Source organism: Zonotrichia albicollis, chromosome 4 (genome assembly GCF_047830755.1).
Source record: "Zonotrichia albicollis isolate bZonAlb1 chromosome 4, bZonAlb1.hap1, whole genome shotgun sequence".
Lineage (NCBI taxonomy): Eukaryota > Metazoa > Chordata > Aves > Passeriformes > Passerellidae > Zonotrichia > Zonotrichia albicollis.
In genome coordinates this window covers 32,034,565-32,051,801 of record NC_133822.1, presented here as the reverse complement: position 1 = coordinate 32,051,801, position 17,237 = coordinate 32,034,565, and the positions used below count along the sequence as shown (strand labels likewise).

Here is a 17,237-nt window from a genome sequence, read left to right as displayed (position 1 = left end):
AGCATCCATTGTTGCTTCAGCAGGGAAAGCGTGCTTTACATATGCAAATACTGCTCAGAAGTTTAACTTAATAATTATCAGCTGGAGCCTCTATTGATGAGCAGCTGAGGCTAATTACCAGCAACAGAATTGGAATTAACTGCTACTAGGCTTGCTTTGAGCATGCTTGTCTCTAGCTTGTGGTTACTGTGGCAATTGTAGAAACATAGATACATACATTTTCTAAGCTTATATGTACTTATTTCTTGTACTTTCTGTCCTCTTAAAAAACACTGTAAAATGATGGCTTTTCCCCTTCCTGTTTCTTCCACAGTTTATTACTGAGCAGGAGCCAACATAGAATAGCTCCAGTCTTTTACATCCCATGCCATGAATGATAGTCACAGTAGTGTGTACAGCTGCAGTGACACATTTGGGCACATGCTTTACCTCAGAGAGCTGTAATGGCTGCCTGCTGCTGATTATACATTCTGCTGTATCAGGGCCAGTAGTCACCTTAAGACAAAGCTCACACCCGAGCAGGGAATACCTGGGTGTAAGAAGTCCAAATGGTTAATGAAAAAAGAGATGCTGCTTTTCCATAGAAAATTTTCAGATTAACAAATCCCATTGTTTTCTCTCCCACTTGTGCTGTACACCAGGGAAATTCAGCTGGCTACAAATACTTACCCAGCAGATATCATTCATATGCCTTTTCCTAAGTGTGCTTTATTATTCACATCACACTCCTACAGGCCCTCCACAGCTTCCCTTCTAATTATTCCCTGCTTGCCCATTCCTATGAATAACCAGTGGCATTCACCCACATTCTGCCATTTAAGATGTTTAGTAGTCCATCCTACTATGAATTGGATTTCTCATTTTCCAGGAGGTGCCACAATTTATTTAAATTCATCCAGACTGAAACTCTAAAAATTTATAATTGAGTTGCAGAAGGTTTCAGCTTCAGGGCACAGGCATCCACCAGGCAGTGGTTGTGGTGGAGGTGGTAGAGAGCAGTGCTTCAGGGCAGAGGCAATTGGGCTGGCTCAGGCCAGCTAAAGCTGAGTTGGATGTGTTGCACTGCAGGAGGTGAGAAGCTCTCTGTGACCCTCTGGGTCAGCTTAAGCTGTGGGAATGGTAACCTCTAACTGAACGGGGATTTGTGTCTGTAACTGACCTAAAAGAGCTCATTTATTTGTACCCCACGTGTATACTGCTAATTGTGATGAGGTTGTTCATGACAAAAAGTCACTGCTAAGGGATAGCCTTAGGGTCATTGCTTATGCAGAGAATGTGTTTGCCAAAAACCTTAGAGGCACCACCTCAGGCCTGGTAGCATGGTCAGAGGACAGAAGGGGCACTGACCCTCTCCTCCTGTCACAGGGTGCTCTGCAGGGTGCTTGCTGAGTGTTGTTGTAGGGGATTTCCCTGCAACATGCCTTCAGGGTCCACACATAGGAGTCTTTCTGGCTGTCACGGGTGCAGTCTTGACCTGCTGCAAAGCTTTTGATCAGAAAGAGAACACCCCTCTACCTTTGGGGAGATGGAGTTTCTTTTCTGCTCTTTCTCCCTCGCTTCCCAACTGCTAAAGAAGTGGTTTGCCAAAAAAATCAGCATCTTTACAGGAATGGGACTTGGAGAAAATAACAATTTGTCAAGAGCACAGATGGCTTATTTAGAATCTAATAGGTATTAAGACATTATTTTCCCCAGGCTTTACTCCTGATATTGATAATGTGTTATCTTTGCCAAGTTCCCCTCTTGATAACATGTTATCTTTGTCAAGCCAAGTCCCTGATAAAATCTTATTTTCCCTCAGTGCTCACTCTGATAAGATATTATTTTCTTACATCTCTGCTGCCAGTGGAAGGGAGAGAAATGTTATTTTTAGTCCTTTTCTTGAAGAGGCATATATATTGCCAAGGCAATGCAAAACAGGGAAAGAAAGAATGAGAAGAACAAACAAAAAATGTTACTTTATTCTAGACAAGGAAATGAGCAAATATTTTAAGACTTATGGGCCCTTGTTTTGAATATGCTAATAAACCAACATTCATAACTAGCTAATGAGCCTGTATTTCTTTTGCAAAAACAAACTATTTTTAAAAAGTCAGATCTGTTTCCAAGAAGGATGTTTATGTTTAGATCTTCTTCCTGCATTCTGTTGCTTCATGCTTTTTCTTTACCTGGTATCTTTTACTCTTTACCATCCCTATTAGAGAATCCCTATCAGAATTGCATTTGCTCAGCCAGCACATAAGCAGCTCTCTGCAGTTCTGCAGCATGATGCCATCACTGATGGTACAACTGCAAAGCCTTTCTGCAGCACAACCCCTTCCCCATTTTGCATGCAGAGCAAATGCAGCAATGCAGAAAAAGTGGTTCTTGAACCCCTCCATTTAGTTAATTTAAGAGACTGGAAGTTGTGTGATGAACAAGGCAGGGGACAAATTTTTAATTTATGAAGTCAAATTTGCCCTGACGAATTGTTTCTGTCTCTACCACTGAGTTCATTACATGGTGTTCATAAAACACTGATATTGCAAGTGGCTGCTAAGTACTTTTCCCCACATTTCCTGGATTTCCAACTTGCAGACTCCTGCATTACAGAAATGTTAAGCTTATAACTGTTGTATATGTAGCTGTCCTCTGAAAAATTGGAATGCAGAAAAGGTGATAATTTGTTGAAAAACTGTATCAGACCCATCTCAGCTGTGCATCCGAAAATGCTATTTTCTGTGAGTGTTAAGGACTCCACAACTTCTTGCTTGACTGTAAAAGAGGGACTGACAGTACCACCTTTCCTTTAAAAAACTTTTTAAAAGACATCACTGATCCCTGTGCTGTGCTAAGATGGATAGTAATGAACATCATAGGCCAGTGAGGGAATAAATAAGTCTTTTTTTCATAACAGGATAGGTATGCGTGGTCATAAACAGAATGATGAGCTGAAACAACCTGCTAAATAGCTATGATCACCTCCATCCTCTGCACACAATGATGCTGATATTCTTTGGAAATAAAGTGGTGATCATGCAGGATCCTGTCAGCAAACACAAGGGAATGACAGCAAAAATTGAACAGGAGACCATCATTCTCACATTTCCAAACTTGTAAGTGTTTGACTTCAGTAGATGCTTGACCCTGGCTGGACACCAAGTACCAAAGCTGCACTGTCATTTTCCCTTTTCAGCTCCACAGGGAGAGAAAATATAATGAAGAGTTCATGGGTCAAGACAAGAACAGAAGGAGGTCAGTCACCAATTACTGTCACAGGCAAAACAGAGCTCAACTCAGGAAAATTAATTTTATTTATTACCAATCAAATGAGAGTAGGGTAGTGAGAAATAAAACTCAATCTAAAAAGCCCACTTAATTTTCCACCTTCTTCCCAAATTAAATTTACTCCTGATTTTCTCTCCCTTTTTTCTTGTAATGGTGCAGGAAAACAGGGAATGAGGCTTGCGGTCAGTTCACCACATGTGATCTCCTTGCTCCTCACACTGTTCCCCTACTTCAATGTGGAGTCCCTCCCATGGGACATAGCCCTCCACAAAGTTCTTCCAAGAGAGTCCTTCCCATAGGCTGCAGTTGTTCATAAATTGCTACAGCATGGGTCTGTCCCATGGGATACAGTCCTTCAGGAACACACTGCTCCAGGGTGACGCTCCGACACAGGTCACAAATCCCACCAGCAAGCGTGCTCCAGGGTGGGCTTCCCCACAGGGTTACAGCCTCCCTTGGGCATCCCCTTGCTCTGGCATATGGTCCCCCTGTGGACCTCCATGGACTGCAGTGGCACATCAGCCTCACCACGGTCTTCCCACAGCTGCAGGGAGATCTTAGCTCTGAGCCTGGAGCACCTCCCTTCTGCACTGACCTTGGTACCTGCAAAGTTGTTCCTGTCCTGTATTCTCACTCCTCTCCTCTGGCTACAATTGCTTCTGCGTAGTGACTTCTTACCCTTCTTTGTGGTCAGCCCTTAGGCAACCACTGCTTGTGATGGGCTCAGCCTTGGCCAGCAGCAGGTCCATGTTGGAGCCATCCAGCATTGGCTCTCCAGGACATGGGGAAAGCTTCCAGGAGCTTCACACAGAGGCTGCCCCTGGAGCCCCTCTGCTGCCAAAACTGGCCAAGCAAAGTCAATGCACTTGGCAAGTCTGGTGTTCTGTGGGTGAAGGTTTTTTTGTATGATATGTTTAATTTCTGAATCCACTGCTTGTAGAGGGCTATTTTGTTCCAGGAAAGGACACTCAGAAAGTCATTTCCCTGTATATGAATAGCAGACAATAACGTGATTCTTTAAGTAAGGCTGACCTTCAGTGGAATTGACTGGTTCAGGTTTGGGTTCAATAAACCATGTTAATGTATTCTTAAGTACCCTTAACAGCAGTGGAATTGAACACAAATTTAGTACTTAAAGAATTGTTGAAGTTCTTAAGTGCAATTAGTATTGACTGAGTCCAAGCCTGATGGGTTGATTGGCATCTCCAGTGCAAGCAGCCTCTCCTAACTAATAACAGGTAACTTAACACGTGTTGTCCATGCCAAATCCTGAGAAGTGATGGGGAGAAGTTCTTCTCTTGGAGCTGAGGAAACTTGTTTGGACTGTATGGAAAGGCTTCTTGTTACTTCTTGTGATCTGTGAAGTGGACATCAGCCTTCAGTGCACTTACTGTGACATCTTTCAGTGTTACAAGTTTCTGCCTCTGACATGTGAAAAGCAGGAGCTTTTCATTGGCTCATATCATGTTAGGATGAAGAAGTTCTGTGCTTACAGTCCTGAAGTAAATTGCTTGGACTATGTTTCCCTGTTAAAATGGTTGTTCAGGCAAGGTTTTCTACTTCCAGCTGAGATCACACTGCAGTGTTTCACAAAAAGTTGTTGGAGAAAAAGTTGATAAGTGTGAGAATAGGTACTTTGGGATGCCTTAGCACCTACTCATGGAGGCACATATCTAAAATACCAAAGTGTCAGCAGAAAGAACTTCATTCATAGCTGCCCAGATAGCCAGGACCTACCAGAGCAGCCAGTTGAGCAGCAGTGCATGGAGTACTGAGATGTTGGGTGATTAAAGCTGAGCTAGAACTCCAGAATAGAAAGGATAGTTCATCTGCTTACACCAGGCTTTTATGTCTCTAGCCTGACTGCAGTCTTATTTTTTTTTTTTTATGTTAGAGTCCATGGAGTTCTCCACTCCACTCTCCAAAAAATAATGGTGCAATGAACTTGAAATGATTTTGAGCCCTTATCAGGGGGAGAGTAATGAACATGGTTGCCCGCTATCCCATTTCTTTCTGCAAAATGGCTTTTGGTTAAAATTCTTATGCTTCAGAGTGGGCAGAGATAATGTAAATTTTCAAATGTTGACAAATGTGAAATGGAAGCATATCTTGTATCTATAGTCAGACTGAAACACTGTCTCTGGGCAGCATAACTTCCTCTTACCTAAGGAGCAGCCTAGAGTTCAGTGCCATTAGTTTGTTTTAAAGGCATTGCATTCCACTAGGCAGGGTATGAGTAATGGCTGAAACATATAGAAACCTCTACACCTTGTCAAGATGTCAAAACACACGTAGTTTGTGCCTTCTAACAAACAAAATGTAAAAAGTTTTTAAAACCCCTCCCAAAACATGCTCCATAATTTTATGGGCCTCAGTTCCTAACACAATTGTAAGCATTTTAATTCAGATCAGGGTTGTCTGGAAAACTTGGGATGCGTGCTTCTACATTTTTCTTCTCTGAATCTGAGAAAATTTTACTTTCCTACACTCTGCTTCTTTCTCTATTACCCAGGTAACCCTTGGATAAATGTTCTTTTTTCTCTGTGCCTCTTTCCTTGGCGACTTTCCAATGCCACTGGGTCCTTTTCAGAACTATCACCTCTCCCAAGTCTGGTAACTACAAAACAAGGAACTTGGCTTTAATGCCTGTCCTTTAAGTTCTGTATGTAAGAAAGAAAATGCCACCGGTTCAGTCCTTCTCCTTTCAAATTAATTTTGCTGGATTGCTTTCTGATTGCTTTATTTTGTCCAGTGTCCTAGGCATTCTGCTTAAGTTAGTATTAAATGAAATCTGTTACCTTAAATTCAAGTGATTTCCTATATGTAGAAAGATTCAATAATCCATAGAATTCACAACTTACATATTGTCAAGTTTTCTGAACTGTTGGACCTAGTGTGAGAATAAGTCATTGACTGCTGTCAACCATGAAATAATTACTCACTTTGTGTTTGGGTTTGTTTTGTTGACAGTGGAATTTTGCAGGTCTTTGTAGGTATTGTTGCATTAGCACAAGTCTGAAGTTAAAGGCTTGACACAGGAAAAAAAACAACTGAAGTTGAAAACTGAAACTGCCAAAGTTCAAAAATAGAGCAATAACCCCAAATGAATAATAAAAATAATAGCTGTATTATTATTTATTACACCATTCAAAAGTACACTACTTGCTTCAGAGCACAGTAGTGTTCCTTGTAGTGCACCCTGGGACATCTTCAGTCCCAAAGTCACACAGACCTCGTTATGTGTTATGTTATTTTATTTTGATTTAGATTAGATAAAAAGTGCCTAGACATCAGCTCAGAGCATTCTGCCAGTTACTAAAAACTATAAAATTGAAGTGCAGTGCTATCAGTTTAACTCTTCTACCAAGCAACACACGCAATCAAACGTCAGTGGTTCCTAACATTAATCCACTTACTCCTTCTTCAGAGATGAGATGAAACACACAGAACTAAATCAAATAGTATCTTTCCATCAGCCTTGCCAGCCTCAGATGTGCAAAAATTATGAGTTATGCGATCTCTGAATTTATTAAAAATATTATTTTATTTCTGAGTATTAAGATCAAACTCTGTTCACTTTTGGTTTTATAATTTTATTTCACATGGGTCCTGGAATTGTCATGTTGTCTTTTGCAGCAGAGAGCTAGGATGTGAAAATATACCTAGTACATGATAGACCTGAGCAGTATTAATAACAAAACATGACTTGTCCAGCTGTACGAACTCAGAAGAGATAATTTCAGAAAATATCTTGGACTTAGCAACTTGTAATAAAACATAGATAATTTATGTAGTAAATCAGTGCATTTCAACTAGTTGTACATTTCAGATGAAGAGTCTAGCTAGCTAATTCCTGAGAGGATTTCCTTACTCCTTTTACATACCAGCAGAAATATTTGCTACTGAGAGAAAAGTAGTGGAGTTACTGGCGCTTAAAGCCAAGGCTGCATAAACACTGGGCTGGCCTCATAGCTGCTGCAACTTCAGTCTGAGGCAGCAAGGAGATATTTTCTTTCAGTCCCTTTCTCAGGCTATGCTATTTCTTCAAAATACTGTGTAGAAACAGTTGAACTTTTCTGATCACTGTATCTGCAATTGTTCAAATGTACAAAATGGTATCCTTTTCTAAAAGATAAAAATTTTAAAAGTTTTAATTTTGGAAAAGCAGCATTTATGATCTAATGATTTATGTCTGTAGAATAGGTAAATATATATTTAATTTTTTCCCATATTTTGAAATGTTGATGAATGTTGTTCTGAGATTCACTTCCATACCTTGCTGCCTTTTCTGGTAATTATTTGAAGCTAGCAGAATTCAGTGACAAAGGCAGGAAGCAATGAGTTAGTATCTGTGTTGGCTGGATGTTCACCAAGTGAGGAGTTAAGATAGCCAGTGAAGTCCTTGGCTGGCTAGATTTGCAGTGTAGTTGTGTATCTGATGATAACACAGGTTGGTTGTTCTGTGGGTGAGAAAAGGTGCTGTTTTTCTTTTTATCTGAGAGTGTCTACAGAATACACTCTTGCTGCCCAGTAATGGGGATGCAATAGAATCACAACCAAATGAGCCTTAGTTTCCTTAATTTGAGTATCAGCAGCTGAGAAATAACACAATTTCAGTTCCAGGCCCTCCAAGCTTGCTGGGGAAAGTTAACTCAGTATTCTATTGCATGTCTAATTGTAGCATGGCTGTATTCTTTATGTTGACATTTCTCTGTTGATGCACCCATTATTTTCAGACTTATCAAATATCTCATTAAATTTTGAATTAACTATTTGCTGGAGCATTCAAGTTTCAACATGTCAGTGGTGAAACTCCAGAATTTGTCTTGAGACGTTTTTCAGTCTCAGATTTATCCATAACCGTTCCTAATGATAAATTAATAAATTACAATATTTTTGTAGAAGATAGCCTGCAAGAAATGCAAGATATTCTATCCCGATGATGATGAAAATCAAGATAATGATTTATATACATAACAGGAAGTGTGTATACCTCTATAACTCAACAATGTGAATTAGAATTGAGGATTTGATTTCCATACCAGTTTTTTCATGAAGTCAACTCAGAGGACTGCTCATCATTCATGTTAATGTGAAACAATGAAAAAGAACAACAATGAACAGGTCTTTATAGTAGGGAGATAGTTTTGAGTCGGTAGGTGAAAAATATACTTTTTAGGGAGAATTTATAAACAATAACTGCATGGTTTCCATTTTATACACCACTCAGGCTGTTACTTGTTTGATAAAACCAATGAGACTGTATGCGCTGGAAAAATCATTAAATAGCAGTCGTGTCCCTGTACTTGGCACTGATGAGGTCACACCTTGAATCCTGCTTTCAGTTCTGGGTATTGAGGTGCTGGAGCATATCCAGAGAAGAGCTGTGTAGCTGGGGAAGGGTCTGGAGCACAAGTCCCACGAGGAGAAACTGAGGGAGCTGGAGGAGCTTACCCTGGAGAAATGGAGGCTCAGGGGAGACCTTTTGCTCTCTAAAACTGCCTTAAATGAGAGTGTACCCAGGTGAGGGTTGTCCTCTTCTTACAGGCAACAAGTGGCAGGATGAGATGAAATGACTTCAAGTTGTGTCACAGAAGATTTTGTTGAATGTTAGGAAAAAATGACCTAACGGTCAGGCATTGGAATAGGCTGTTCAGGCAAATGGTAAAAGCACAATCCCTGGAAGTGTTCAAAAAATGTGTATGTGGATATGGGCATGGTTTAATGGTGAACATGTTGGTGCTGGATTAGCAGTTGGACTCATTGACCTTAGAGATTTTTTCAACCTTACAGTTCTATAATTTTGTGATTTAATACATGCAAGTAGAAAGTTACATCAGTGAAATACTTTAGTGTAAGACACGTATCATCACTGCAAAGGAATTTCTTCCTAATTGTGACACTGTGGATAACTCTCATTGTGTTTTGCTTTGCTTCAATTTGATTTTCATTAAACATTTTTGAGACACTTTACTTGAAGGTGTTGAATTGAACCTTTTTAATTTTTTTTTTGAAAATTCCAGTGAGTCTTTTTAAGCCAGAATACTTTCCAGAATTTGGGCCACATGTGTATTGAACATTTTTGCCTTGAACCTCTTATTTTTCAGCAAGCACATAATACTATGTTGCTGAATAAAACCCATCTGTTCCACACATGTGAATCAGCTGGGGCTACTGTTTGGCACAAAATGGTTGCCAAAATGCTGTCATTTGACTGCGGAGGAAGTGGGAATAGCAAAATTATTTCATCTTGCATACATTTCTAAAATATATTTAACTGTATATTAATTGCCTTTGAATTAAATCCTAATGTTCTTGACTGTCTTCCCCGACTAGAGACTGGCAGGCAGCCCTATGAGAACAAAGAAACACATGCTTATCTTTTGGTGTGATTTGAAAATTAGTAGGACCTGTAGCTCGTAGAATTCAGCATTTGTCCAAGTTTACCGTGCACTTAAGCGTGGCTTGGGAGTGCCAAGTGTGCATAAAACACAGCTGTATGTGAAGCGCATCTCTGCCTCACAACACCAACGTTAGAGGAAGATGCAGCTGGCGTGTTCTGACAGAATGCTCTGTTTCCTTGCGGTGCAGATGGGAAGCCGGTGTCGCTGTCCCCGCTGGAGTCGCAGCCGCACAGCCCTCGGTACACGGCGTCGAGCCTGGAGGTGCGCGTGCGGGAGGTGGAGGAGGAGAACCGCGCGCTGCGCAAGCAGCTCAGCCTGGCCCAGGCCCGGGGCCCCGTGCACCGCCGCACCAACCACTCCAAGACCTACTCCATGGAGGAGGGCACGGGCGACAGCGAGAGCCTGCGGGCTGGCATCGTGGCGGGGAACAGCTCCGAGTGCGGCCAGCAGCCCGTGGTGGAGAAGTGTGAGGTAAATATGCCAAAGGAACGTGCCAGAAGCAAAGCTTGGTAGATGTGGTCCCTTAAGGACATTGCAGATCCCCATTTCCTTCCTCTGAAACATTTTCCTCCAAAACCAGTGTCTTAAAGTCTGCTGCATGCAACTTTTCGGATAATTTTTTATTATTCTTTTTAAAAAAGCCTTTAATGCATTTGTCATCAGAATATCTTCTGAGTTATTATTTCATCACAGCGTTTTGTCTTTTTCGTTCTTGTGTCCCCGAACCTGATATAAAAATCAAAGCCTTGCTTCTAGCTGACTTCGCTACAGCTCTGCAGATAGAGACCTGTGGCGAACTGACCCTGTGTATTTTAAATAATAATGACTCCAGAGTGCTTAGAAAAGCCTTATTTCTTTGTTTCTGTGCCTATATTGAAACAGTTCAGGGTTCATGATTAATTAAATTGTGGTTCATGGAGCCAGCCTGTGCTTTTGACTCACTTTGAGGAGTGTATCTGGATGTTGCTGTGGGAGCAGGTGCTTTGTGTGAGCCGTGCACTTGTGCTGTGCTTGGCTGCAGGAACAGGCAATCTGCTTCTGAGACTGTTTTGGTGTGGTTGGTCTGGTTTGGTTTCCCCCATTTTATGGCAGTGCTTCTGTGGATGTCATCCAGATACTTAGTTGTGAGATGTCTGAATGATGACAGGTCCAAATATGAATAGATCCAAAACAGAAAGTCTCGCTTAAAGGCCTTGTGCCAATCTCAGCTGATAAAGTTATCAAAAATTACTTCCTCCGTTTATTTCTACAAAGAGGGTAATACCATATCACCTTCTGTCTTGCTTGCTGCCACTTGGAAGATAAAAGTTGAAAGAAAATTGGTGCAAAAGGAAAAAGAAATCCTAACTTAATATAAATTCTGTTCAATGAGAAAATATCAAACACAGTTTGAAAATGAACTGCTGCTTTCCAGTTGGATATCTTTGTCCAACAGTGTAGAAAAAAGGAAACAATGTTATTGTAAGGAGAGGGAAGAGGAGGTTTTTGTTTTTCATTTTCCCTCCTCCACATAATGAGGGCCTGATTTCCTCAGTGTGAGATTTTTGGCATTTCTTTTAATCAGACCATCAATCAGCAAACCTCACTTTTCCCTTATCATTATATTAAGGAGTGATGAGCTGAATCTCAGTTCTTGGTTGTTCAATGTACTAACCAATCTAGGACACAAAAACAGTAGCTTAAAGTAGGTATAGTTTAAGTAGCCTTAGAGTTTGTAATGTGTTTTGCCAATGAGTTTGCTTGCTCAGTGGGGTTTAGCACTCTGCTGGAGGCAATGCTTATATAAAATATGAAATCTCACATTATTTGCCATCCCCCTATTTCACTGCATGGTATTTTGATCTCAACTTCTTACTCTTCTCTTAAGGAATTCAGTCAGTAATTCAGTTACAGCAATGGAAGTGAAAATGAAACTTCCCTATTGCCAGATTTGCCAAGGGTCTCATCATTTATCCTGTTAGTGTAGATTCTTGTCTTGTTTGTGTGAGGGGAATCTTGATGCCATTCATTCTCTGGTTCTTTTCTGTGTTTTAGATGTGTAAACAAAGGGGTTTTTTAGGTTCTGACCCTGGAATAGATCACAGCAAGAGTTGACAAATTGGGTAGTGAAAAACAAAGTTTCTTAGGAAGAAGACTCTTGCTCTGGTGGAGACTATGAGTGCCAGGAATGGGTTGTTCATTTCATTGAGTCTGTTCTTAGAGATTTACTGGTGATAACATTTCACAATCTAATTTGGGAAGGTCTTTAATGGTGATTAAAACATTTGAAAATGCAGTTACAATGAATGAACATTAAATCTCTGATAAAGCATCATCTATGTGATGTTAATTGTGATCTATATCAAATAGCTGTGGTTTTGTTGCATTCCAGCCACAGCTTTCAACTCTTGCATCACAGGAGAGTTCTTCTGATACTTTAAAATGGACCAGCATTATACTGCAAAAAAATATCAGACCCCCAGACAAGGGACTTCTCCCTTGAGCGAGCAGATGCCCATCATGCCTTCCCAGGAGCAGACCATTTGAACACAAACCTTGGAAATATGAGTAAGCATAGTCCTTACACAGATGTCAGAAGTAACAGCAGGCTTCAGAAGGAGAGCATAATGCCAGTGGAAGTTAACAGAATTGTATGCCTTTTCCTTACAGTGTTATCCCACTGTCTTTCCAGCTTGTGCATCCCTAAACTGAGCATTTACTTGAATTGTGTATTTATAAATATTTTTGAAAGATGTTATATATTAGGAAATTGATAATTAGCAGTATGGCATTTAATGGCTTAGCAAGATACTTAACATTTGAAGCATTTTAGAGGCATATTTGTATTGTTCCTGTTCTCAGCAGTATTGTTCAGTAGGGTTAAGTGTGTAGTGCTCCACAGCCATCAAAAACAGATCCTCACGAACATCAGCAGTGTAACACATGTAAAGCAGATTTTGTCTGCCACTGGGGAAAAAAAACCCTGGAAACAAACACAAGTATTTTGTAACATACTTGTAATATCTCTTAATCACATTCAACAGTTATTTATGAAGGATTAAATATCTACAATGGAAAGTCTACTGGAAAATTATTGAGGTATGAAATGTCTTACCAAAGATTATTTTTAACTAAAAGGACTAATACAGGTTTTTTAAACTCATTATTTCAACATTCCAAAAAGTAGCCCAAGGAGAAAAAATAGTTATGCATGCTTATCTAGGCACTGTATACTCCTCATCAGTATGGATCTGGGGCCCAGTTCTTCATGTAGAAGAACTGGGTTTTGGATATTTTCTTCACATTAATATTATGCCAGAACATGAAGTACTGCATTTAGAGGCAGGCTTTTCCTGGTGTGTAGTGGCTGAGGTAAGAGTTTTGAGCTACATTAGCATATACCTTGCTATGACTTAAACTCCCTTTCCTAAAGAAGCTTAGCTTCCTTAAGTACCTTGAAGCACCTACGCCTGAGTGCTTCCTAAACTATTTACAATTAAAAATAGTTCAGTTGATGTCCCTGATCCTCAGCCTGTAGGGAGAATGTTGTGATGCACTTCCACAGTGTTTTGATTACCTCTTCATATCTCTGTGTATAAACAGAGGAAGAATTCATTGACTCTGTATCATCAGGCGTATCATCATTTCATTTGTTGCTGCAGTGAGTTACATTATCCAAAAGCATCTCCAGTGAATGACCTGAGTCCAAACTGCTGCAGCAAATGGTGAGCACATCCATCACTCACTTTGAAGAGAGCATTGTAGGAAGATGGACACTTTGAATGGTCAGTTTGGTCCTGCAGTGATTTTGAGATATCCAGGCTAGAGTGTAACTAGTGTTATCTAAAACTGCCATGGAATGCCAACAGTAAAGGGGCAAGTGTAACATGCAGAGCCTTGTGTGAGAAGTTTGGTGGGACATGTTGAGCCAAACAGGCAGGCTGACACTTGCAGTGGAAGTTGGAGCATTCTTTGGTCCTGTGGCTTTAGTCCTTGGTGTTAGCTGCAGTCATTGGGTCTGGAGGTTGTGTGAATCACAGTGGCCAGCTCTGGTGGGATGGGGGATACACTCTTCCAGCCATCTGCTGATGGATAAAAGGAGTTTGGGAGAAGTGTCAATTTTCAAAATCTGAGAGGTGATGCTTACAGTAGTATGCTCAGGAGGGTGCAAGTTCTTTCAAGTGCTTATTACAGCCATATCTTGCCAGAATCTGGGTACAGCCAGCTGCTCCCAATCCAAACATGCATTTGGAACAAGAGTGGAGAAAACTGGAAATAATGTTTTTCCCCTTGGGATGCAAACATCTGCAGGCAGTTCCGGCTGATAACTTCATTTGACTTATCTGTTTTTCCACTGACTTTGTTTAACAGTTAAACAACAAGAGAGAGGAAAGTTGATCAAGGAAAGGAGAGGAATAGACTGAGCCTTGAAGCATGCTGCAGGAAAAAAAACTTGGAAAGAAAAGGTCTTGATTTCTCTTCTCTTTGAGGATTATTGCTCTGTTGTTTAACTGATTGCAGGCAGGAATAGAAGTGATATGTAATATCAAACACCACAGAGAGGCTGAGCAGAAGGTACATGGATGCTTGTGTCTCTGTGCTGGAAGAGAGCATTCAGAAGTGTAGTGTGCTGCTCTCACTGTGTCCTGGCTGAAGCAGCATCCAAGGCAACAGCAGCTACCAGAAGACAGCAAGGAATGCATGCTTTCAATTCTGAAACAAACTGATTTATAAAAGGACAACAGATGTGGGCAAGAACTTGACAGAATAAATTCTGATTTGGAGGGAAGTTGTAAGGTAGAGAGAGTGGCTTTGAGGAGAGCTTTTCTGGTAAGTGTAGGTGGTATAAAACAATGATGACTGTATATGACAGTGCTATTCTGTGGAAACCCCTAAAATGTTTGTTTCTGGTCTAGTACTTTCAGGTGAAATGTTTAAAGCAAGGGTGAAACTGTTGTCAGTTAATTTGATTTTAACTGGCACTGAGGGGAAGGATTTTAGGTCTTCCAGAAGCCTGGGAGGGGAACCAGGTGACAATGAGAGAGGAGGCAGTTCATGTAGGATCAGGAATCAGTGCACCCACAGCAACCCATGCCAATGAGTACATTACAGACTCCTGCTGTAATAAAAGTCATTAATAAGCAGTCTCTGTTCTCCCCTCTTATCACAAGAGAGGAACACAATCAATTTTTGCCAAGTGTTGAGCATGCTCGGCTCCCATTGACTTTAACATAAAGTGCTAATACCTCACAGAGTGGCTGCCAAAATGTACTACAGTACATTCCTTCTCACACCTCTCTGGACAGACAGTTGTCTTATTAATTCAAGTCCTCTTAAAACATCAGATCTTAAATATGCCTGAGCTTGTCAAGCACAGCAGGGCTGGAGGGAGCTGTGATGTTCATGTGGATGTTCCACTGTGGCACAGCCACTTGGCACTTGTATGATTCAAATTGTGCCTTGTACCAGGGGATCTTAATGGATGGGGCTGTGGGCTCTTCAGATGTGCCCAGCACATGGCACTTCTTGTGTAAATGTGCTTCTGTTACAAGCCAGGCTTTGGGTATCTGTGGCTACGTGAGGAGACAGAATTCCTCATTTGTTCTCAGCATAGTGGGCATTCTGTGGAAAATGAGAGCTGTGTGTGTGAGAAACCAGCTAACCAAGCTTCAAATGGAAGCCAAATGAGGCTTCCCTGCAGTTTCACAGCTGTGTCTCCAATGGCAGCTTTGTGCTGACAGCATGGTGAACTCTGCTTCATTTCTGTGACCACTAAGAAACAGAAGATCACAGAACCTGGAGTCAAATCTTGGTAGGATTAATTTTTTTTGTCCCTAGGGAGCAGAAATGTCTACTTTTTAAAAGCATAGCAGAGTAATGTGATAGCATTTTTCAGATTAGTACTTACTGCTAAATAATGACTCGTAGCGCCTTTTCAATTTTCCCTTTCCTCCTGAAGAGATGAGGAAACTTCTGCCTCATGTTAAAAGGGAGGTAAAAAAGCACAGAATAAATGATAATTTACCAGTGTCATGAGGTGGAGAGAATGTGTTTGTGGGGCATTAATGCTGCCAGAACAGCCCATGCTGGTAGTCGCAGCCTGAGTCCCATCGCATCACTGGGATGCATCCAGCCCTGGCAAACCAATGGTCACAGTCACTTTCATCCATGAGAGCTTGCTCACCCTCTCCATAGGGGCTGTGCATAAGACAGAAATAATTCAAAACTTCTGAGATCATACCTGCTTCTAATTATCAGACACAATTTTAAACTTTAGTTCAGGAGATTAAAAATATCTGTATGTTTGCACACTCAGGATGTTGTGTGCTGCTTACTTGGGGAGGGTGTGTGTACATACATGCACACATGTGTCTTAGCTAATAAATGCAATTCTACTCAAACATCTGATGTAATGTAGTGGTAGTAATGACTTTGGAATGATGATGGTGCTATAACTCAATTAAGATGTTTTTAGCAAACTGCCTCAAGTGGGCTGCAAACAGCTGCAAAACACCCACTCAAATCCCTAACAATTGCAGCACTGAACAACAGCAGTGTCATGTGTGTGCTCTCCTTAACAAGTGACAAGCACTGGAGCAGGCTTTAATTTTGTTCTTTTTGTTCCTTTTCTCTCACAGACTATCCACGTTGCCATTGTCTGTGCAGGGTACAATGCCAGTCGGGATGTTGTCACACTCGTCAAGTCTGTCTTATTTCACAGGTAAAGGAAGTTTTCTTTTCCTGTATATTGTGTATCTGATTATTACTATGTGAGCTTTTTGTAGGTTTACTATGTTACTTCAAAAGAAGGTCAGATTCCCTTCCCTGGTTCCTTTCTCTTTTTAAGGAATGAAACATTTAATTCATGATCATCTCAAATAGATTTCACCTGCTTGAAGATTTTCTGCAGTGAGTAAGAGGGATCAGAGATCCACCTGCTGCTCCTATTGCATTGTGGGAATAGGGATTGTATCTATCTTCACTGTAAAGCATCTACACACTCCTGAATGTTGTAAAATAGTGATAATGGTAATAACAGTGTTGTATTCATTTAGCCTATTTCTGGTATCAGTTTATGGCACAGGTGTAGATGATAAATTCACATTGGTTGCTTAACTGTCCCAGATTCCAATTTTGATATTTGTTTTTGAAGTAAACCTGCTGTTACAGTCAGTATATACACTATTTCATTAAATTCAGGTGCTTTATTCTGGCTTTGGAATGGCTGCTGACAGTCCCACAGAAGGTTTTGCAGCCTGGTTTTAGCACAGTTAGCTCCCAGAGCTGGGAGGCATAAATGTACAATGAAAACAAAATAACCAATTCCTTTAATAGACAGCAACTCCGGAAAAAGAGAATTCACATTAAACTCTGTGTGGGCATATGTGTGTATCCATTGTCCAGTTTAGAAATTCTCTCAGAAATGCTTTCCCACAATGTTGCCAAAAGTGGATTAAAATTGGGGAAGTGATCAGACTGTTTGATTTGAACAGGATAAATAGACTAGTAAAATGTGCTTGCAGTACAAACAACTTCTTGAGGGAGGTAGTTTCAATATGCTGCTTTTTTTTTTGAAAGACAGTTTTG

The 17,237-nt window shown here is 40.7% G+C and overlaps 1 protein-coding gene across 3 annotated transcripts in view; it reads left to right on the top strand.

Annotated features, from left to right (window-relative positions):
• The window catches only part of LARGE1 (LARGE xylosyl- and glucuronyltransferase 1), a 272,944-nt gene that overhangs the window by 121,501 nt on the left and 134,206 nt on the right, over nt 1-17,237 (top strand). For all 3 annotated transcript variants that reach the window (XM_074539311.1, XM_005491163.4, XM_074539310.1), the window contains 2 exons: nt 9,859-10,142; nt 16,289-16,371. In XM_074539311.1, coding sequence (XP_074395412.1) covers nt 9,859-10,142; nt 16,289-16,371 — 367 coding nt within the window. The remainder of the gene's footprint in view (nt 1-9,858; nt 10,143-16,288; nt 16,372-17,237) is intronic.